Raw genomic sequence first — 23,677 nt, forward strand, 5'->3', positions numbered from 1 at the left:
CTTGGGCAGGGCCAGCTCGATTGACAGAGCCTCTAGTATTTACCAACCAGGTGGCCTTGGCTAGGTGCTTATCCCAGTTCTTAAATTTTCCCTCACATAGTGCTTTTAAAGTTGTTTTTAACAGTCCATTATACCTTTCAATTTTCCCAGCAGCAGGTGCATGATATGGAATGTGATAGACCCATTCAATACCATGCTCCCATGCCCACGTGGCCACTAGATTATTCTTGAAATGAGTCCCATTATCTGACTAAATTCGCTCTGGAGTGCCATGTCTCCATAAGACCTGCTTTTCAAGACCCAGAATGGTATTCCGGGCTGTTGCATGGGGCACTCAATATGTCTCCAACCATCCAGTGGTTGCTTCCACCATGGTAAGCACATAACTCTTACCTTGGCAGGTCTGTGGCAACGTGATATAATCGACCTGCCATGCTTCTCCATATCTATACTTGTTCCAGTGTCCACCATACCATAGGGGCTTCAATCTTCTTGCATGCTTAATAGCAGCACAGGTTTCACAGTCATGGATAACCTGGGAAATAGTGTCCATGGTTAAATCCACCCCACTGGTAGGTGGCATCTCGGCCCTGATGGTCTGAAGCATCGTGGGCCCATCAGGCTAGGAACAACTCTCCCTTATGTTGCCAGTCCAGGTCTATTTGTGACACTTCAATTTGCGCAGCTCTATCCGCTTGTCTGTTGTTACGATGTTCTTCGTTGGCTCGACTCTTGGGTACATGGGCATCTACATGGCGGACTTTCACATCTAGTTTCTTTACTCTAGAAGCAATGTCCTGCCACAAATCAGCAGCCCATATAGGTCTTCCTCTACGCTTCCAACTCATGTTTTTCCATCGCTCTAGCCATCCCCATAGGGCATTGGCTATCATCCATGAGTCGGTGTAGAGGTAGAGCCTTGGCCATCCTTCTCTCTCTGCAATGTCTAGGGCCAATTGGACAGCTTTGAGTTCTGCAAACTGACTCGATTCGCCTTTACCTTCAGTGGCCTCCATGACTTGTCGGGTGGGACTCCAAACAGCTGCTTTCCACTTCCGGTTCCCTCCTATAATACGGCAAGAACCATCAGTGAAAAGAGCATAACGCGTCTCTTCATCTGGCAGTTGATTATATGGCGGAGCTTCTTCAGCTCGACTCACTGGCTCTTCTTCCTCTTCATCTGCCAGACTGAAGTTTCCACCTTCGGGCCAATTAGTTATGATTTCCAAATTCGGACATGTTGCGTAATCAAAGCAATCCACTTACTCCACGTGGCATTGATAGCATGATGTGTAGGAGGCACTTTCCCTTTGAACATCCAACTCAGCACCGGTAGTCGGGGTGCCAGGAAGAGCTGTGCTTCAGTGCCAATCACTTCAGAAGCTGCTTGTATGCCTTCATATGCCGCCAGTATTTCCTTCTCCATAGGGGTGTAGTTGGCTTCAGATCCTCTGTAGCTTCGACTCCAGAAGCCAAGTGGTTGCCCTCGTGTTTCGCCAGGCACCTTTTGCCAGAGGCTCCAAGAGGGACCTGTTATCTCCAGATGCAGTGTAAAGTACATTCTTTACATCTGGTCCCGTCCTAACTGGTCCAAGAGCCACGGCATGTGCAATCTCTTGCTTGATCTGCCTGAAAGCCTGCTGTTGTTCAGGACCCCATTGGAAATCATTCTTTTTACGGGTCACAAAATAAAGAGGGCTCACAATTTGACTGTACTCTGGGATGTGCATCCTCCAGAAGCCTATGGCTCCCAGAAAAGCTTGGGTCTCCTTTTTGTTTGTCGGTGGAGCCATTGCTACAATTTTATTGATGACGTCGGTTGGAATCTGGCGCCTTCCATCTTGCCATTTCACCCCTAAGAACTGGATCTCTCTGGCAGGCCCCTTGACCTTGCTCTTCTTAATGGCAAAACTGGCTTTGAGGAGAATCTGGATAATCTTCTCTCCTTTGTCGAAAACTTCCTTTGCTGTGTTCCCCCATACAATGATGTCGTCAATGTATTGTATATGTTCTGGGGCCTCACCCTTCTCCAGTACAACCTGGATCGATCCATGACAGATGGTGGGACTGTGTTTCCACCCCTGGGGCAGTCGATTCCAGGTGTATTGCACGCCCCTCCACGTGAAAGCAAACTGCGGCCTGCACTCTTCTGCTAAGGGAATGGAGAAAAATGTATTTGTTATGTCAATGGTAGCATACCACTTCGCTGTCTTGGACTCCAGCTCATATTGGAGCTCCAACATGTTTGGCACAGCAGCACTCAATGGCGGTGTGACTTCATTTAAGCCACGATAGTCCACTGTCAATCTCCATTCGCCATCAGATTTGCGTACAGGCCAAATGGGGCTGTTGAAGGGTGAGTGAGTCTTACTGACCACCCCTTGACTCTCCAACTTCCTGATCATCTTATGAATAGGGATCACAGCATTTCGATTGGTCCGGTATTGTCGCCTATGCACTGTTGAAGTGGCTATTGGCACTTGTTGATCATCAACTTGCAGGAATCCTACAACAGAAGGATCTTCTGAGAGACCAGGCAGGGCAGACAATTGCTTGGATTTCTCTTCAGTCACCGTGGCTACACCGAAAGCCCATCGGTACCCCTTTGGGTCCTTGAAGTATCCTCTTCTCAGGTAATCAATACCAAGGATACAGGGGGCTTCTGGCCCTGTCACAATGGGATGCTTTTCCCATTGGTCTCCAGTTAAGCTTACTTCGGCCTCTACCACTGACAACTCTTGCGACCCTCCTGTCACTCCAGAAATAGACACAGTCTCCATAGTCTTATGTTCAGACGGCATTAGTGTACACTGGGCACCGGTATCTATCAAAGCCCGGTATCTCTGTGGATCCGATGTGCCAGGCCATCAAACCCACACAGCCCAGTAAACCCGATTATCCTTCTGGTCCCTTTCCTTCTCCTGGCAGAAGGCAGGGCCCCTCTATTGGTCCTTGTCAGAGTATTCAGTGTCAGATATCCTCTTTGCTCCACCAGCGGCCTTCTTGTTGTCAAGGAAGTGGACTTCAGCCTTCTTGTGTTGTGGAGATCGCAATTGCTTTTCCACAAAATTCGCATCAACTACAAAGACAAGTTTCTTATTGGTTTCCTTCTGCTTCAGCTCTTTCACTCTAGCCTGAAGTTTGGAAGTGGGTTGTCCCACATGTAGTAGCCTAAAACAGGTGCAAAAGCTGCTAAAAGTACATTAAAAATTAAGAAAGTGGCCATTATTTATATAGTTGTCCTCAATGTTCTTAAACAAGAGGTATATTTATATAAACAAATCCCTCTTGGCTGCGATCCCGGTACTGTTCCCAAACAAAGTCAATGTTTGGCAGAACTTGGCCACCTGCCCAGAAATTGTTACCAAAACAACCTCCTGGTTATCTCGGTGGAACCTCCAAAAATGTCCCAGGTTGGACTTGGCTCCCAGCCAAGTGCCCAGACTTTAGGGACGAAGTCTTCCCTCTCCCTCTCACGTAATTGATTGAAAAGATCACGAAAAAGAAAATCAAAAGAACCCAAACCGAACTGAATTTTAAGTGGAAGATTTATATATATATATATACAAAGAAAATTATATACAGGGAACCCCCCAAAAGGGAAAAGGGAAGGGAAAAGGAAAAAGGGATAAAAAGGGATACAATGCAAATACTTCCCTCCAGAGATAGCGAACCACACCACACAACCGCCGGCACTCTCTGCCTCTCAAGGCCAACCAGATGCGCTAGGCCTCACTCCCTCGCCCGGGCAGAGCGACAGCAAAGCTACCTTCGCCTTCGGTCCACTGGAAGAAAGAGAGTGAGAGTTTCCTCTCTCTCTTATTTATACTCTTGCTTACGTAAAAATCGTATGGAATACTGGGAACATGGCCTTGGTTCCTTGGTTACAACCTGGTCACCAAGGAAGGCCTAGTCTTAAAACTACCACAAAGTCGCTCCCAGTTTGATCCTGGTCCCTTACAGTCACTCCCACTATGATCCCAGTATGGTGCTGGTCACTCCCACTATGGTCCCAGTCACTCCCAGTCACTCCCAATTGGATCCCAGTTGTCCCCAAGGTGGTCTCAGTTGCTCCAAGCCCCACACCAGGATGGTTCCTTTCCCTCTCAGGGACTCCCAGTCTGAGTCCAGTATGACCCCAGGCACTGTCAGTCCCTGCCTGGACGATGCTATTTGCCCCCTGCATGGTCCCAGTTGCTCCCAGTATGATCCCAGCATGAGTCTCGTCACCCCCAGTATGATCCCAGGAACTTCCAGATACTTCCAGTACAAATTCACTTTTATCCCACTCATCCCCAGTATGGCTGCAGTCCCTCTCACACACTCCCAGTATTATTGCAGTCACTCCCAGTAAGACCCCAGCAGGACAGCAATAGGGGCCCAGCTGCTCCCACTATGATCCCAGTTGCCTCCAGCAGGCTTCCAGTTGCTCCCCTTCACCTCTACTATGGTTCCAGTCACTCCCAGAACGATCCCAGTCACCCCCAGCCACTCCCAGTATAGCCCAATTGCCTCCAGCATTCTCCCAGTCAGTCCCAGTTTGATCCCAGTCTCTCTTAGTAGAATCCAAGTCACTCCCTGCACAGTCCCAGTTGCTCCCAGTCACCCCACTGTAGTTCCAGTCCCTCCCAGTATGACTCCAGTATGATCCCAGTGACACCCTCTATGGTGACAGTCACAGCCAGGATGAACCCAGACATTCCCTGTCACTCCCAATATAAAGCCATTTGTCCCCAGCAGGGTCCCACTTGCTCCCACTCACCCCACTATAGTCCCAGTCTCTCCCAGTTGACCTCAGCCTGCTCCCAGTTAGTCCCCGTTACTCCTGGTCTCTCTCAGTATATCCCAGTTGGCCCCAGTGTGGTCCCACTCACTCCCAGTTGCTCCCAGTACCTTCCAGCATGATTCCAGTTGCTCACAGCCACTCCCAGTCACCCCCAGTGTGGTCCTAGTCACTCCCAGTATGATCTCAGTCACCTCCAGTATATCCAAGTTGTGCCAACAGAATGCTTCCAGTCACTCCCAGTATGACCCCATGTACCAGGTTTGCTAGGACACATGTCCGGAAAAAAGACAAGTACAACAGTCATTCAAACACTACAAAAAGTCTTTTATTGCATTGAGAGTAAAAAAAAACTATTAGCAAAGAGAATCAAAAGCTTAAAAAGAATACAAAAACACTACTTTATCAGTTGGCATGCATACAATACTACGAGCAGCCTCTGTTACAGCATTAGCTAGTAAAAAGGGAATTAAAGGAATACAAGAAAAAGGATATAAAATGTTTGCTTTCCTGGTTGCTTCCTATCAATAAACTGTGCTCACCTGCACAGACAGGCCAGGCCTACCAGGCTCTGCAGGGCTGGTCGGTGCCCGTGCTTGGCGGGTGTCCCCGCGGAGCAGCACAGTGTGGATGGAAGGATGAGCATCGCTCCACCCAGCAGTGCTGACACCCCATTCCATCAGCTCTACATTACACTGCGTAGGGCCAGGACGCAGCAGAAGGTGGTGCTTGAGTGACAGCCAAACAGCGCCCGTTCATCACCTCATGGCAACAGTCTGGGCGTGCCCCACTGTAGGGCAAGGGGCCAACGACCCCTGCCCACATCATCTTCCTCTCCATCCCCTTCCTCAGCCCTATGGACGACCTGTACCATTGTGTTTCAAGGGGATTTGTATCTCTCTTGCAGAGTGGAGCCAAGCCAAGGAGGAGCTCAGCTCTGATAATGGGGGACATCCAGTTAACTTTGCTAAAGGCACAATGGGCCTTACAGTCAACTTGTGCAATGAAGTCACATTGTACAATACTCTGGCTGTGTTCACATACGAATATAATCACTTTTTCACCCCTTTTTGCTCCATGGATCATCTAAATCAAAAGCACCCCCTTACACCATGGCAACCACTGAGCATTCACATTGTTAACTTGGTTACCATGGCAACCATTGTATAGTCTCATTGTGACGTCGCTTGCCATGAACATCATTGTGTATTCTCATTGTGACGTCATTTACCATGGCAACCATTGTGCATTCTCATTGTGACCTCGGTTACCATGGCAACCATTGTGCATTCTCATAATGATGTCACTTACCATGGCAATCATTGTGCATTCCCATTGTGATCTCAGTTACCATGGCAACCATTATGCAGTCTCACTGTTACAGTGGTTACCATGGCAACAATTAAGCATTCTCATTGTGATGTTGGTTACAATGGCAACCATTGTCCATTCTCATTGTGATGTCACTTCCAATGGAAACAACTGTGCAATCTCATTGTGACCTCCGTTACCATGGAAACCATTGTGCATTCCCATTATGACCACAGATGCCATGGAACCATTGTGCATTCTCATTGTGACATCAGATGCCATGGCAACCATTGTGCATTGTCATTGTGATTTGGTTGCCGTGGCAACCATTCTGCATTCTCATTGAGACCTTGGTTACCTTGGCCACCATTATGTGGTTTTTTTTTCTTAACATCAGTTACCATGGCAACCATTGTGCATTCCCATTATTAAATGATTACCATGGTAACCATTGTGCATTTCTATCATCACCTAGCTTACCACAGCAGCCATTGTGCATTCTCATTGTGACCTTGGTTATCATGGCTACCATTGTACATTCTCATTGTGACTTTTGGTTACCATGGGAACCATTATGCTTTCTCATTTTGACCTCAGTTGCATGGTAACCCTTGTGTATTCCCATTGTGACCTCGGTTGCCATGGAAACCATTATGTATTCCCACTTTGACCTAGGTTACCATGGCAACCATTGTGCATCCTCATTGTGGTTTCACTTACCATGGCAACCATTATGCATCCTCATTGTGTTGTCAGTTGCCCTCGCAACCATTGTGAACTCAGTTACCATGGCAATCATTGTGCATTTTCATTGTGAACTTTGTTACCATGACAAACATTGTGCATTCTCATTGTGACTGTGCATAGCATGGCAACCACTGTGCATTCCCACTGTAACCCCGGTTGCCATGACAACCATTGTGCATTCTCATTGTGACCTCAGTTACCATGCCAAACATTGTGAATTCTCATTGTGACCTCGGTTACCATGGCAACCATTGTGCATTCTCATTGTCACCTCGGTTACCATGGCAACCATTGTGCATTCTCATTTTTAAGTTGGTTACCATGGCAACCATTGTGCATTGCCATTGTGATGTTGCTTACCATGCAAACCATTGTGCATTGTCGTTGTGATGCTTACCATGGTAAAAATTGTGCATTCTCATTCTGACATCACTTACTGTGGTAACCATTGTGAATTCCCATTATTACAACAGTTTCCATGGCAACCATTGTGAATTCTCATTATTACCTCGGTTACCATGGCAACCATCATGCAGTCTCACTGTTTTGCTGGTTACCATGGCAACCATTGTGCATTCTCATTGTTAACTCGGTTACCATGGCAAAGATTGTGCGTTTGCATTGCTAGGGTCGGTTAATAAGGCAACCATTATGCATTTCCTGTTACGTCGCTTACCATGGCAACCATCCGTAACACACAGATAATATAAAAATGCCAAAAATTGTTTCTGCCTGTCAAAAACTTCCTATCAAACATTCTCTGTCAGCTCTCTGAAGGAAGTTCTCACCAGGACTTCCCATGCCACCTTTCCTGCCAAAAGATCCTGCCATTGTTTATGGTTACCATATCTCCTCCAACATCTGAACTGGTTACGTGCCAAGAAACCATGTACAACCTCTTTTGAACACTATAAAAGTTGAGGACAAATTTTGGAAAATCAGGGAGAAGAAAGGCAGAAGAACTGGTGACTGTAGCCGAGAATCTCTGCCCACCTCCCCTCACCTTTTCTCCACCACCGCGTGCTGCCTGCCTGCCACCGGAGACTGGAACTGTGCCGGCCTGGAGAGAGCTGAGACCACCGTGCCACATGTGGGAGTTCTACCTTATCCTTCTACCCTGACCATATTTCTGAGGGCCCAAAGCTTTGGCTGCGCTGAGACCCTGCACGGCCTGGGACAGGAGTGTTAGTGGTGAAACCACACATGGTGCATTGCAGAGAACTAAAGCTGTCAGACCCCCTGCAGCTACAGAGATAACATCCAAAAGCTGCAGGGACAGAGAAAAAAAGGCAGAAACTGCTTCTCCACACACACACAGACCAGCTCAGTGGGAGAAGAAAGTTTTCGGTGGTATCTTTTCTCTACTTCTAGAAATAATCTTAGCAGTTTCCAACCTTTTCTTATTTTTTCCTTATTCTCTTTGTATCTCTTAGCAATTAATAAAAATCAGTTTTTGGTATCAACAGATAACTTGTGTGAGTTTTAGTTTTGCTCAAGGGTATATTCAAATCTGAAGTTCTTTCTGCAATATTTAAGCAGATTGTAATAGGGGACCATGGAAAAGTGGGAGGAACAGGAAGAAGGATGGAAAAGTCGGGGTGGTCTGGAGGATCCAATAATCCCATGGGGGTCTTTGGGAACAGGGAGGTTGGAAAAGGGGGGTGCCCCCCTGAGCTCCCAACTGACTGTGGGGTGCTGGGGCTGCTGGATCCAATCTCAGCCTTGGGTTATGCCAACACTTTCAGTTCAGAGGAATTACAGAGGTGGGACTGAACCACTTTTGTCCCCCAGGTTTTAAGGGTGGCAAATCATATCTATTGACAGAAATGAATTATTTAGGGTTACAAATGATCAGACAAAAGATCTTCATCAGAATTATTTTCTGTACAATAGAAACCACAAAACTACCAGTAGGGCAGCATAAGATAGGACAGCGCTCTACACTAAAGCAATTGTTGAAGCAATTCTACTCAAGCTGGCACCAAAGCAAGAATTATGAATTGGAGATGGATGGAACTCCCCCAGACCAACGCTCATGGGGAGATCTCTGCTCTCAACCTCCAGCAGTGACCTTGGGGGATCCCCAGCCAAGGCAGGAATCTCCACACACCCTCCAAGAAGGGTTCTGTTGACACAACCTGCCCCTGGGAAAGGGGACTGGCCCTTTCTGGTAGAAAGGGATGGACTGACAGTCCCTGGACTCCAGGGGTTGCCTCACCATCAGGGGGTCATTCGGGGTGGGAGCAGCAGCCAAAGCTCTTCCTGCAGGCGGGGCACTCGTAGGGCCTTCCCTTACTGGTGGGTCCGTTGGTGTTTGGTCAAGGTAGAGCTCTGGGTGAAGCTCTTCCCACACTCCCCACACTTGTAGGGCCTCTCCCCGGTGTGGATGCGCCGGTGGGTGATGAGGTTGCTGTTCTGGTTGAAGCCCTTCCCACAGTTGGTGCAGCGGAAGGGCCTCTCCTCTGTGTGTATCCGTTCATGCAGGAGGAGATTGGAGCTGCCCCTAAACCTCTTCCCACATTCCAAGCACTTGTAGGGCCGTTCCCCAGTGTGGATAACCTGGTGTCGGATCAGGCTGGAGCTCTGCCTGAAGCTCTTCCCACATTCCCCACATGTGTAGGGCTGTTCCCCAGTGTGGATGTGCTGGTGCCTGAGGAGGTGGGAGCTCTTCCTGAAACTCTTCCCACATTCCAAGCACCTGAAGGGCTTCTCCCTGCTGGGAGGCTGCTCAGGGACCACCAGCTCAGAGCTCCGGCCGCCTTCCTGGTGCAGGCCGGGTCTTTCCTCCTCAGAGCTCCCTGGGCTGGCTTTGCAGCCCCTCCTCCGGGGGCATCTCCAGGCCTTTTCCTCCCCGCTGCCTTCCTGCACTGGGGAGCCCTTCAAAACAGCCTCTCCTACCAGGCTCTGCCAGGGGGATTTGTCCTCCGTGCTCTCCGTCCTCAGCTCGGGGCCTGGGGCAGAAAGGAAGAAGGACAGGCAGGGGATTTACCTCTGGCCCAGAGGGAAGGCCAAGGACATTCCCCCCAAATTTGGCCCCCACAGGCACCACAAGACAGGGCCAAAGGGGCACTGACTTCCTCCTCACCTGCCTGGGGGGACCGTGGCATCTTCCTCTCATCCTCCTCCTCCATCCGCCCAAGCTTTGGGAAGGACAAATCCTCCTGGGGGAAAACAAGGGCTGAGTGCCTTGCCTTGGGGGTTCCTCCTGCCCCAGTCCATCTCTGGAGCTCACCAGGCATCCTGGGACCATAAAAACCTCCAAAACACCAAAGGCCCCCCCAAAAAAACCCCTCCCCCAGAACTCCAAGGTTCAGACCAAAAAAACCCCTTCCAGGAGTTCCCCTCTCAGGTCTCTCCACTTTGGGGTTCTGGGGGGTCCCCCCTGTTTGGGCTGCTGGGGGGGTCCCACGTGTATTGGAGGATCTCCCTCTCCAGGGTCCCTGCCCTCTCTGGGTTCCTGGGGGTCCTGGACTTCCTCCCCCCTCCAGGGTCCCCCTGCTCAGGGATGTTGGGGGTTTTGGAGGCCCCAGGGGTCCCTTCTCCCCTTACTCTTTGCTTTGGGGTGCTGGGGGTCTTAGGGGTCCCACCTCTCTGGGGTCTCCCCCTCTCCAGGCTGCTGTGGGTCCTGGGAATCCCAGGGGTCCCCCTTCTCCGAGCTCCCCTTTCTCTGGGGTCCCCCTGTCTGGGCTGCTGGGGGTCCCAGGACTCGCCCTTCTCCAGGCTTCCCACTTCAGTGTCCCAGAGGACCCAAGGTACCCCCTCTCCAGGCCCCCTTTTCAGGGTTCCTGGACTCCCAAGATTCCCCTTTCTGCAGGTTCCCCCCTTCCCAACTTCCAGGCTGCCGAGGGTCCCGCGGGTCTGGTACCATCCCTCTCTACTCTCCCCACTCCAGGGGTCTCAGCAGCCCCCACCAGCTGCTCCTCCTCCTCTTCCTGCTCCTCCTGGCCTGGGTCCCCCCTTGCCTGGCCAGTCCAGTTTTCCAGACCCCAGACCCTTCTTTCTTTGACTCCAGGATACCCTGCCCCCACTTTCCTCACCATCTCACCTCTGCCAGTCCCTGCATCCCCCTGTTTCATGGCTGGCCATCCCCCATCACCTCAGCCCCAGCTCCCCTTTTCCTTGATCCCAGGACTCCCTGAAACCCCGTCCCAGTTCCCACAGCTCTCCCAGTTTCTCCCTTCTCTTGACCCTGGGACCACCCTGACCCCCAAATCTCCAGGTCTCCCCAGCTCCCCACTCCTGGTTTATCCTGCCGGGCGGTCCTGGGGTGCCCCAGGGACCCCCTGAACTCCCCATTCCTGTACACCAGATTCCCCTGAAGCCCTTTATCCAGGACCAGGACCCCCCTGCACCCCCTTTCCTGGTCATCCCACCTCTCCCAGACTCCACACTCCCTTTTCCTTTACCTTGGGACTCCCTGGACTCCCAGTCCTGGGCATCAGGACCCCCCTGCACCTCTTTCCAGCACTGGGACTCCCTTTCACCCCCTTCCTCAACTCCAGGACCCCTTGCAACAACCCCTTTCCCGGCCCTCCTGCCTCTCCCAGCCCCCAGGCCCCTCTTTTCCTTGACACTGGTACTCCCTGGACCCCCATTCGTGCCTTTTACCTACTTCTGAATCCCCCTTTTTGTTGTTGTTTTAGAACACCGGGGGACCCCCTGAACCCCGTTTTCTGGACGTTCTCACAACCCCTCCACGACCCTCCCTTTCCCAGACACCGGCGACCCCTGTGCAGAGGATCTCCCTGGACCCTCCATCCCACCTCTCCCGATCCCTGCCCTCCCCTTTCTTTGGCCCTGGGATCCCCTCCAACTCCCCTTTCCCAGCACTGTGCCCCCCGGCAGCCCCAAGATTTACCCCAAAACACCAAGATTCACCCCAAAAAAGCACTCCCAGGGTTCCCCTCTCTCCGATATCCCCACTTTGGGGAGCCGCGGCGGGGGGTGGGGGGGAGGATTGGGGAACTCTGGGAGTGTTCGGGACAATCAAAGAGTTCCTGACACGTGGCCGGGGCCTTTGTTCGGCCCGCCGGGAATCGACAACAAACCTCAGTCCCGGGGGTGTCCCCCTGGCCGGGGATCAAGCGATGGGGACACGAAGGGACCCCCACGGGAACCCCTTTCCCGCTCTCCCACCTCCTCTTATTCTCTTCTCCCACCCTTTTCCCGTCGCCCACCCCTCCCCCCCCCATCAACCCCGGCTTCCTCCCCTCCCGCCCTCGGTCGGTCTCTTTGGGGGTCCCACCCCCTCTCTCGCTCTCTTTGGGGGTCCCAATCCCCCCCTTTCTCCTTCCCCTCTCCCTTTTTTCCATCCATTCCCCCCCAAACCCAAACTTACCAGGTGAGCTCCTCGCTCATGGAATGGAAAGCGGGGAGGAGGAGCGGGAGGAGGGGCGGGAAGAGGAAGAGGAGGAGGGAGAGGAGGAGCATCTTCCCCCCCAATCCCTCACGTTGCCGCGGGGGGAGGGGAGAGCTCCTCTCAGATATTTTGGGGGAGGGGCCTCCGGGGTGGTTTCGGGGGTGGGGGGGATGTTTGGAGCTTCGAAGCTGAGCCGCAAATGTCCCTCGGGAGGACCTTAGGGGGACTCCTGGAGGTTTGGGGTTTTTTTACGGGGGGAGGGGGATCCCGGTGTGGGTTCCCGGCAGAGCCCCGGGGATTGGGCGGGGGGATGCGGGGACTCCCCCGCGGTGGGGGTTGGTGTTCCGGGGTCAGCCCGGTCCCGGCGGGGGAGGGGGACGCGATGACACCCTTTTTTAGGGACCCCGGAGTGGGGGAAGCAGAGAGGGGTCACAGTAGAGCTGAGGGACCCCCCCGGCTGTCGGAGAGCGTGGAGAGGGTGAATAGAGAGGGGTGTGGGGGGACCGGGGACCCCCGGACCCTGAAACAGGGGGCTCTGAGAGGGTGATGGCGAAAAGGCACCAAAAAAAAACCCCAAAAGTTAACAATGGTTCAGCTGGTAGAGCTTCTCCTGTTTGCTCTCCCTGCTCTGCTGGAAGAATAAATCAGGTAAATGAGACGTTGCAATGGGATACAGAAGGCCCAGAGCCAGGACTTTGCAGGCTTGAAGGATTCAGGTCACCTAATGGGGGAGGTCTCTGCGCAATTCATCATTCCAGGGCTTTTTCAGCATCAAGGGGGAACCCCCCAGGATTCCTGGGATCTCCAGCAGCCCAGAAAAGGCCGAACCCCAGAGAGGGGGGACCCCCCAAAAACACAGGAGACCTACCAGCAGACTGAACATGGCGAGGGACCCCCAGAACCCTCAAAAGTTGGGGAGTTCCTTTGTTGCTCCAGATGTCCTTTGTGTTCGGTGAGGTTCCAAAATGTTTCGAGGTTTCTTTTGTTCCTTGAGGTTCCCAAAATACTTCGAGGTTCCTCTTATTCCACCAGGTTCCAAAATGCCAAAAAGAACCAGGTAGACCTGTGGACCAAAAAGAACCGGACAGACCCAAGGGCCAAAAAGAACCAGACGAACCTGAAGGCCAAAATGATCCGGAAAGACGTGAGGGCCGCTAAGAAGCAGGTAGATCTGAGGGCCAAAAACTACCAGGTAGACCTGAGGGCCAAAAACTACCAGGTAGACCTGAGGGCAAAAAAAGAACCGGGTAGACCTGAGGACCAAAAAGAACCAGACAAACCTGGTCTCTCTGTGATGTCACCCCAGCCTTGTGAAGTCACCAGTGTCCCCCGTGCTGTCACAGATGTCCCCGTTAATGTCACTGGTGTCTCTGTGGTGTCATCACTGTCCCCTGTGATGTCAACAATGTCCCTAATGATGTCCTGCTGTCTCTGTGATGTCACCACTGTGCCGAACTGTGGCACCTGGTCCCCGTCATGTCACTGATGCCAGTGATGTCCCTGTGAAGTCACAGCTGTCCTTTTGCTGTCAACAGTCCCCTGTGATGTCACTGATCCCCAGTGATGTCACTCATCTCCCTCTGATGTCACCACTGTCCACTGTGATGTCAGCAATGACCCTGATGATGTCACTGGTGTCACTGTGATGTCATCCCTGTCATTATGAACTCACTGAAATCCCCTGTGATGTCACCAATGTCCCTGTGACATTATGGCTTCCCATTATTGTCACCAGTCCCCTGTGATGTCACCAATGTCCCTGATGATGTCACTGGTGTCTCTGTGATGTCACCCCTGTCATTGTGAAGTCACCAATGTCCCCTGTGATGTCACCAATGTCCCTGTGACATCACTGCTTTTCTTTTGTGCCGCCAGTCCCCTGTGATGTCACTATTCCTCAGTGGTGTAACCTCTGTTCCTGTGATGTCACCACTGTCCCCAGTGACTTCAGCAATGTCCCCAGTGATGTCACTTGTGTCTCTATAATGTCAACCCTGTGCTTGTGAAGTCACCAATGTCCCTGTGACATCAGAGCTGTCCCTTTATTGTCAGCAGTCCCTTGTGATGTTACCCACGTCCCTTTGATGGCACCACTGTCCACTGTGATGCCAGCAATTACTCCAGTGATGTCATTGGTGTCACTGTGATTTCACCCCTGTCTTTGTGAAGTCACTGAAGTCCCCTGTGATGTCACCAATGTCCCTGTGACATCACTGATGTCCCTTTGTTGTCAACAGTCCCCTGTGACATTAGTGGTCCCCAGTGATGTCACTGCTGTCTCTATGATGTCACCACTGTCCCCAGCGATGGCACCATGTCCCTGCGATGTCACCAGACACCATTGACATCAACCATGTCCCTGTGACATCGTGACTATCCCTTTGTTTTCACCAGTCCCCCATGATGTCACTGGTCCTCAGTGATGTCACAGCTGTCTCTCTGATTTCATCCCTGTCCCTGTGATGTCATTGATGTCCCTGTGACCTCACTGATGTCCCTTTGTTTTCACCATTCCCCTGTAATTTCACTGTTCCCCAGTGATTTCACCGATGTCCCTGTGATGTCCCCAGTGTCCCCTGTGATGTCGGCAATGTCCCAGATAATGTCACTGGTGTCTCTGTGATGTCACCCTTGTCCTTGTGAAGTCACTGATGTCCTCTGTGATGTCACCGATGTCCCTGTGACAACAGGGCTTAGCCTTTGTTCTCATTAGTCCCCTGTGATGTCACTGGTCCCCAGTGATATCACTGCGGTCCATCTTATGCCACCACTGACATCAGCAATGGTACCTTGTCCCTGTGAATTCTCCAGTATCTCTGTAATGTCTCCAGTCCTTTGTGATGTCACCCCTGTCCTTGTGAAGTCACCTACATCCCATGTGATGTCACCGATGTCCCTGTGACATCATGACTGTCCCTTTGTTGTCACCTGTCCCCTGTGATGTCACTGGTCCTTAATGATGTCACCAATGTCCCTATGATTCCACCACTGTGCCCAGCAATGGTATCATGTCCCTCTGATGTCACCAGACCCCTGTGATTTCACTGATGTCCCTCTAACATCACGACTGTCCCTTTCTTGTGACCAGTCCCCTGTGATGTCACTGACCCCAATGATATCACTCATGTCCCCCTGATGTCACCACTGTCCCCAGTGGTGACACCGAAGTCCCTGTGACATCATGGCCTTCACTTTCTTGTCACCTATCTGCTGTGATGTCACTGGTCCCCAGTAATGTCACTGATGTCCCTGTGATGTCACTGCTCTCCATGTGATGTCACAACTGTCCCCAGTGGTGGCACCATGTTCCCATGATGTCACCGATATACTTGTGATGTCACCAGACCCCTCTGATGTCACCAATGACGCCGGTGATATCACTGGTCTCTCTGTGATGTCACTGATATCCTTGTGAAGTCACCAATGTCTCTGTGATGTCACTGCTCTCCCTGTGATGTCACAACTGTCCTCAGCGGTGGCACCATGACCCCATGATCTCACTGATGTCCCTGTGATGTCACCGCTGTCCCCTGTGATGTCACTAATGTCCCTGAGGATGTCACTACTGTCTCTGTAATGTCACCCTTGTCCTTGTGAAGTCATCAATGTCCCCAAGGATGTCACCGATGTCACTGTGGTATCACAGCTATCCCTTTGTTATCACCATTCCCCTGTGAGGTCACTAGTCCCCAGTGATGTCATGGATGTCCCTGTCATGTCACCAGTGTCACTGATGATGTCACTGGTGTCTCTGCAATGTCACCCCTGTCCTTGTGAAGTCACCGATGTCCTCAGTGCTGTCACTGATGTCCTTGGGATATCACGGCTACCCCTTTGTTTTTACCAATCTTCTGTGATGTCACTGGTCTACAATGATGTCAATGCTGTCCCAGTAATGTCACCACTCTCTCCTGTGATGTCACCAATGTCCCCTATGATATCACTAGTGTCTCTGTGTTGTTATCCAGGTCCCCTGTGATGTCATTGATGTCCCTGTGACATCACTGCTGTGCCTTTGTTATTATCAGTCATTGTTGTCTCTGTGATGTCACCACTGTCCCCAACAGTAGCACCATGTCTCTGTGATGTCACCGATGTCCCCTGTGATGTCACTGATATCTCTGTGATGTCACCACTGTCCCTGATGATGTCACTGATGTCTCTGTGATGTCACCCCTGTCTTTTTGAAGTCACCAATATCCCCAGTGATGTCACCCATCTATCCCCTGTGATATCACCAGTGGCACTGATAATATCACTGATTTCTCTGTGATGTCACCCCTGGCCTTGTGAAGTCATCAATGTCCCCTGTGATGTCGACAATGTCCGCAATGATGTCCTGCTGTCTCTGTGATGTCACCACTGTGCCGAGTTGTGGCACCATGTCTCAGTAATGTCACTGATGTCAGTGATGTCCCTGTGACATCACAGATGTCCCTTTGTTGTCAGCAGTCCCCTGTGATGTCACTGGTCCCCAGTGATGGAACCCATCTCCTCTGATGTCACCACTGTCCCCTGTGATGTCAACAATATCCCCAATGATGTCACTGGTGTCACTGTGATGTCACCCCTGTCCTTGTGAAGTCATTGAAGTCTCCTGTGATTTCACCAATGTCCCTGTGACATCAGGGTTGTCACTTTGTTGTCAGCAGTCCCCTGTGATGTCACGGGTCTCCAATGATGTCACTGCTGTCCCTGTGATTTCACCACTGTCCCCAGCTGTGCCACCATGTCCCTATGATGTCCCTGATGTCCCTGTCATGTCACTGGACCCCTGTGATGTCACGGATGGCTTTGTGCCATCACGGATGTTCCATGTTTTCTCAACACTCCACTGTGATGTCACTGATCCCCAGTGATGTCACGGACTTTCCTGTGATGTCAGCCCTGTCCCCTCTGATGTCACTGATGTCCCTGACAATGTCACTGGTGTCACTGTGATGTCACCCTTGTCCTTGTGAAGTCCCTGAAGTCCCCTGTGATATCACCAATGTCCCTGTGACATCATGGCTGTCCCTCTGTTGTCAACAGTCCCCTGTGATGTCACTGGATCCCAATGATGTCAATTCTGTATCTGTGATGTCACCACTGGCGGTGGCACCATGTCCCTACTGGGGACACAAATGTCCCTGTGATGTCACTAGTCCCCAGTGATGTCACTTCTGAATCTGTGATGTCACCACTGTCCCCTGTGGTGTCACCAATGTACCCGATGATGTCACTGCTGTCTAAGTAATGTCACCCTTGTCCTTGTGAAGTCACCAAGGTCCCCAGTGATGTTACCGATGTCCCTGTGATGTCACCAGTGTCATTGATGATGTCACTGGTGTCTCTGTGATGTCACCCCTGGTCTTGTGCAGTCACTGATGTCTCTGTGATGTCACGACTTTCCCATTCTTGTCACAAGTCCCCTGTTATGTCACTGGTCCCCAGTGATGTCACCGCTGTCTCTTTGATGTCGCCACTTTCCCCAGCAGTGGCTCCATGTCCCCGTCATGTCACTGATTTCCCTGTGACATCAGGGCTTTTCTTTTTTGTCTGTTGTCCCCTGTGATGTCACTGGTCCTCAAAGATTTCTCCTCTGTCCCTGTGATGTCACCACTGTCCCCAATGATGTCACTGGTGTCTCTGTGATGTCAACCCTCTTCTTGTGAATTTACCAATGTCCCAGTGACATCACAGCTCTCTTTTGTTGTCAACATTCTCCTGTGGTGTCACTGCTTCCCAGTAATGGCACTGCTGTCTCTGTGATTTCACCACTGTTCCCAACAGTGCCACCCTTTCCCTGTGATGTGATCAATGTCCCTGTGATGTCACCAGACCCCTTAGATGTCACAGATGTCCCTGTGACATCACTGTTGTCCCTCTGTTGTCACTCTGATGTCACTGGTCCCCAGTGATGTCCCTGCTGTCTCTGTGATGTCACCACTGTGCCGAGCCGTGGCACCATGTCCTAATGATGTCACCCATGTGCCTGTGACATCACTGCTGTCTCTTTGATGTTATTAGTCCCCTGTGATATCACTGTTCCCTGATGATGTAACCTCTCTCCCTGTGATGTCACCTGTGTCCCCTGTGATGTCAGCAATGACCCAGATTATATCACTGGTGTCATGGTGATGTCACCCCTGTCCTTTTGAAGTCACTGAAGTCCCCTGTGATGTCACCACATCCCTGTGACATCACTGTTACATCTGTGACATCACAGCTATCCTTTAATTGTCACTAGTCACCTGTGATGTAACCACTGTCCCCAGCATTCATTAGGGTTAGGGTTAGGGGTTAGGGTTAGAGTTTGTTTCAGGGTTAAGGGTTAAGGTTAGGGGGTTAGGGTTTAGGGTTAGGTTTAGGCTTATATTTATGTTTAGGTTTTAGGGTTAGGGGTTAGGGTTAGGTTAGGTTTAAGGTTTAGGTAACATTTGGGTTAGAGTAAGGGATAGGGTTACGGTTAGGGTTTAGGGTTTATCACTAGGTTCAAGTTTAGATTTATTTTTAAGTCTGAAGTTCAGTGCTGTCTAAGATACCTCCCAGTTCAAAAGTGCACACACAGAAAGCTCTTGCTCTTTGTGTAGTGCCGAGAGTGGCGCAGCAACTGCAGCAGACAGATGGTGAGTCACAGTTAGAGTTAATGTGAGGTGCTGGGATTTAGGGTTAAGGTTACAGATGGGGTTAAGGTTAGGATTAGAATTAGGTTAAGGTTAGGGTTTAAGTAACGTTTGGGTTAGAGTAAGGGATAGTTTTACGAATAGGGGTTAGAGTTTAGTGTTAGGTTTCGGTTTAGAATTTTTTTAAGTTTAGGTCTAAAGGTCAGTACGGGACGAAGACACGTCCCAGACAAAGGTGCCCACACACAAAGTTCTTGCTCTTTGTACAGTGCTGAGAGTGGCGCAGCAACTGCACTGGAGAGACACAGACTCAGGGCTTTCTTTCCTGGGTGGAAGGGCAGTCGTTCTCTTGTAGGAGTGCTGGGCTGAAATGGCCGTCCCACAGTGGGACACATTTGCTTGTTCTAATGAAAAAAGGAACTGAGCATTGAATGTTTTCCTTCCCCTCCTTCCTCACTTTGTGGGAGGGATGTTTAATGGGCAGGTTGACCTTGCCTTGGGTGATTGAGTAACACAAAAGAACTGGTTGGGGACTCAGATTCCAGACTGATGGTCCTTGAAGACTGTGGGGAGGGATGAGGAGGTGTTTTTTTTTGTTTTGTTTTGTTTTCTTATCTTTTCCCTCTCCTGGGAAACAGGACACTTCATTGTTGCCTTTAACTGAGACAAGGTGTAGGTTGGAAAAGCTCCAAGGTTTCTTTATTCTCAGCCTGGTCCCTTGACTCCAGTTTGCCTGCACCCTGTTTTCTGCCCCCAGCCCAGACCTGGGGCTTCATCAGAGAGGAACTATTTGGGAAGGAGGTCACCCTTTTTTCCAATCTTCTGCTCCTGTGTTTTTGGCAGTGGTTTTTTGTTTGTTTGGTTGGTTGGTTGTTTTTTTTTGGTTTTTTTTGTTTTTTTTTTAAATACATCAAGGAAAAGGGGAAGTCACAGAGCCAGCCACAGACAGCGTGAGTTTTCTTGGGAAGAACCCCTTCTCTGCTCTTTCCCCTTCTCGGTGTGGTGTGGGGAAATCTCCATTTTCAGCTTCTTCTGCACCCCCAGGGACCCCTCATGGCAACCGCCATATCCAACAGCGCCCCTGCTGGACACCAGAGGACACTGCAGGCTCTGCTCCTCCAGTGATCCAACAGCGCCCCCTGCTGACTGTGGTTCCAATTGCACCAAAGAAATGCAAACTGAGCTGTTTACTTTTCTGTTTGAAGAGGACTCTTGGGTACAGGATTATTGTTTGGTTGTTTTCTTTGTGTTCTTTCGTTGTTCTGTCAATACACATATATCCTTTAATAAAGGGCTGTTATTGTTTTCCTTTCTCCACACTTTCTCAATCGGAGCCTCTTAATTTTGGATTTACGATTTCTTAGATGGAAGAATTCTGGTTTTTCCTCATAACTCATCCTCCTTATAAAAACAATTCTGTCTCATTAAACTGAGACAGACAGCCAAAATTTAGTACAGATGAAGACACCTCCCAGACCAAAGGTGCCTGCACAGAAAGCTCTCTTTGTGTAGTGCCAAGAGTGGTGCACCAACTGCACTAGATAGGTGGTGAGTCAGGGTTAGGGTTAGTTTTAGGGTCTAGGATTTAGGGTAAATTTTAGCATTAGAGTTACATTAGGACAGGATTTAGGTAAGGTTTGGGTTAGGGTAAGGGACAGGGTTATGGTTAGGGATTAAGGTTTAGGGTTAGGTTTGGGTTTAGAGGTTTTTTTTAAGTTTAGGTCTGGTGTTTGAGATAACTGCCAGACCAAAGATGCCACACAGAAAGCTCTTTTTCTTTGTACAGTGCCGAGAGTGGGGCAGCAACTGCACTAGAGAGACAGAGGCTCAGGGCTTTCTTTCCTGGGTGGAACTGAAGTGCACACCCCCTCCCTGCAGCCCCAAAAGTGTTCTCTGATTGCCTTTGTGTTGTCATGACCTACCCTCTCCATTACAGAATGATGCCTGAAAACCAAAGAACCAATGCACCACACCCCCACACTGCAGCCTTTCCTTTGTGCCATTGGCCTATTTGTGATTTTACGGCCAATCATCTCTATTCCAGAATGGTCCCTGGACACCAAAGAACTAATGCCTCACACACCAAGAATGCAACACAGCATGTCTGCCATGGGAGTCTTTGTGATGTCACAGCCTATCCTCTCCATTCTGGATTGGCCCCTGGAAACCACAGAACCAACGCATCACACCCCAGAGTACAGCCCAACCCATGTGCCATGGGCCCCATTCTAATTTCACAGCCTGTCCTCTCCATTCCACAATGGCCCCTGGAAACCAAGGAACCAACGGCTCCCATGCCACAGTGTAGCCCAAGCCATGTGCCCATTTGTGATGTCAGGGCATATCCCCTCCATTCGCCTATGGATGTTGGCAACCAAAGAACCAGTGCCCTTCATCGCCACAGTGCAGCCCCACCCGTGTGCCCTGGGCCTTTTTGTGATGCCATGGTCTATCTTCTCCATTCCTGAATGGCCCCTGGAAACCAAAGAACACAAACCCCACTCCCACAGAGTGCAGGCCCGCCTGTGTACCGTTGACCCCTTTGTTACATCATGGCCTCTCCTCTCCATTCTGGAAAGGTCCCTGGACACCAAAGAACTAGAGATAAGAAGGAGTGGCTGGAGAGACATGAAGAGACTGTGAAGGTACACGGAGTGGGGGTGGGGGAAGACTTCTGCAGTCTGATCTCCACTGAGACATCCACCAGAACCTCAAACCTTCCTATTCATACTGTTCTACTGCCCCTCCTTTCTTCCCTTGGATTTTCTTTCCTAACCTAAATCCCAGCCCAAAGTAATTTTTAGCCCTGACTGGACACAAAAAAGCCCATACCAATGGAGCGTTAAAATACCATGTGAGGTCACAGGGTCACATCTGTTCCTGCATCAAAATTGTCATCAGTTGGTAGATAGAGGTTTGCCGTAATGTTACAGTTTTAGAAAAAAAGAGCTCTGCATATTCCCATGTGGGCTGTCCCCACACGAGCACCGTGTAGCAGGTTTTGGTTAAAACTCCTGGAGACAGAGAGCTGCTCCAGGGGGACATTTCACCTGACCCTTCTCCTTGGATGAGGCAGAAACATCCCCTTTCTCTTTCCCTTCTCAGTGTGGGGGGAGAAAATCGCCCTTGTCAGGGAGCCCCTGCAGGCTCTGCCCCTCTGGTGATCCAACAGCGGCCCCTGCTGACCGCGATTGGAATTGCGCCAAAAGCGAGGAATTCCGGACTGGTTCCTTTTTTTGAGGGGGATTTTTGGTAGAGGATTCCTCGATGATCCTTGTGGGTCCCTTCCAACTTGGAATATTGGGTGTGATTCTGTGAATTTCTACAGGGCTGTGTGTGAGCAGAGAGCAGGGGTTGAGCAAAGCAGAGCAGGGCAATGGTAGCACAGCCCTTGAGCACTGTGAGGACACAGCGCAGGATTCAGATCCAGAGGGGAATGGCTGACCCTGGAAGAAGAGTTGGTCACAATGTGGACAAAATCTGTCTAGGAGGGAGGAGCACTGGAGTGCTGCTGAGAGGGGCAGGACAGGGCATGTCCTGGGCACAGGGCAGGACACAGGCTGTGTGGATCAGGCGTGCAGCAGTGATGGGCAGAGCTGCTTTGGGGAAGGCAGGAGGATGATTGCTTCCTTCAGCCCCCAGGGGACTCTGAACAAAAGGGGTGATTTTCAACACTTCCCAATGGGTTCAGGGCAGAGTGTAACACCTGGGAGGTGCTGAAATGCTTTAGGCATCAGAGCCATCCACCTGGAACCACAAACCATGCAAAAACCGGGCTTGGGGTGGTGTCAGAGAGGAAAAAGAAGGTGTGGGATGGAACCACATGGGTGGGAAAATTCTTGTCTAGTAAGTCCTCAGTAATGGGAATGTGGAAGGGGCACGGGGCTGAGCTCTCTCCAGAGCCACAACTGGGCAGGGCATTCATTTCTTGATCCTCACAGATGACAGATGGTGGATCTGGGATCCCCACAGTGTCTCAGTGTGTGCAGCACCTGGGGAGCTGCAGGCTCTCAGCCTGTGCCTTTCTCCTCCCAGGCAGCTGGTCCAGCTCCCAGGCAGGCACAGCCACCAATGGTGAAGGATTCCCTCCTCACACACTCAGTGACCCTCAGCATCAGGGCCAAGGCTGCCCAGCTGCCACCACCAGGACATGAGGAGGTTCATCAGCTGGGATCTCACTGGGCTGGAATGGCATATCCTGCTCACTGCTTCCTCTCCTCTTCATGTCTTCTCTGGTCTCTCCTCTTTTTCTAAGAGCCCATGTCAGCCAGTTGGGCAGATTGGAATGAGCTGGCTGGTTCCACATTCATCTAAAGGATCAAGATGGGAGCTGGGGAGGAGTTCAGTGTCTGGGATGGTCCCTGCACAGGACACCAAGAATCATGAGCTCTACATTTCTCTAACAGACAGCAACCCCTCGACTAAGACAATATTCCCTGTCAGAGGCAAGTGATAACTTGTGAGCCCTTTCCACTCTTCTTTCCTCCTGGATATGTTTTGTCCACATTGTGACCCACCCTTCTTCCAGGGTCAGCCATTCCCCTCTGGATCTGAATCCTGTGCTGTGTCCTCACCTTGCTCCTCTTGTCGTCCGCCCCCATCAGCACCCTCGTCCTGGAGAGATGGGACCACTGAGCACTGGCAGAGCCCAGCTTGGAGACATCTCCATGCCCATCAGTTCCCTCTGATGCTCTCCCTGCCCTGCACTCCCTGCTGTCCCCGTGTCTCTGCCCCCTAACCTGAGTGGGACCAACCCCACCCCAGCTCCCCTTTGGGCTCAGCCCGCTTGGGGCAGTGCTCAAGGGCTGTGCTGCCATTGCCCTGCTCTGCTTTGCTCAGCCCCTGCTCTCTGCTCACACACAGCCCTGGGGA

General features: G+C 50.9%; 1 protein-coding gene across 1 annotated transcript; it reads right to left on the reverse strand.

The window, feature by feature from the left end:
* Positions 1-4,223: 4,223 nt before the first annotated feature.
* Positions 4,224-9,972, reverse strand: LOC126652464 (zinc finger protein 3-like). The gene is given in 3 exon segments (XM_050339216.1): positions 4,224-9,138; positions 9,140-9,604; positions 9,916-9,972. Coding segments are annotated over 3 exon segments (591 nt in total). The 3' UTR covers positions 4,224-9,069.
* Between the last annotated feature and the right edge of the window lie 13,705 nt (positions 9,973-23,677).

The sequence above is a fragment of the Myiozetetes cayanensis genome, unplaced genomic scaffold (assembly GCF_022539395.1).
Source record: "Myiozetetes cayanensis isolate MyiCay16 unplaced genomic scaffold, myiCay2020 scf88, whole genome shotgun sequence".
NCBI classification, from domain to species: domain Eukaryota; kingdom Metazoa; phylum Chordata; class Aves; order Passeriformes; family Tyrannidae; genus Myiozetetes; species Myiozetetes cayanensis.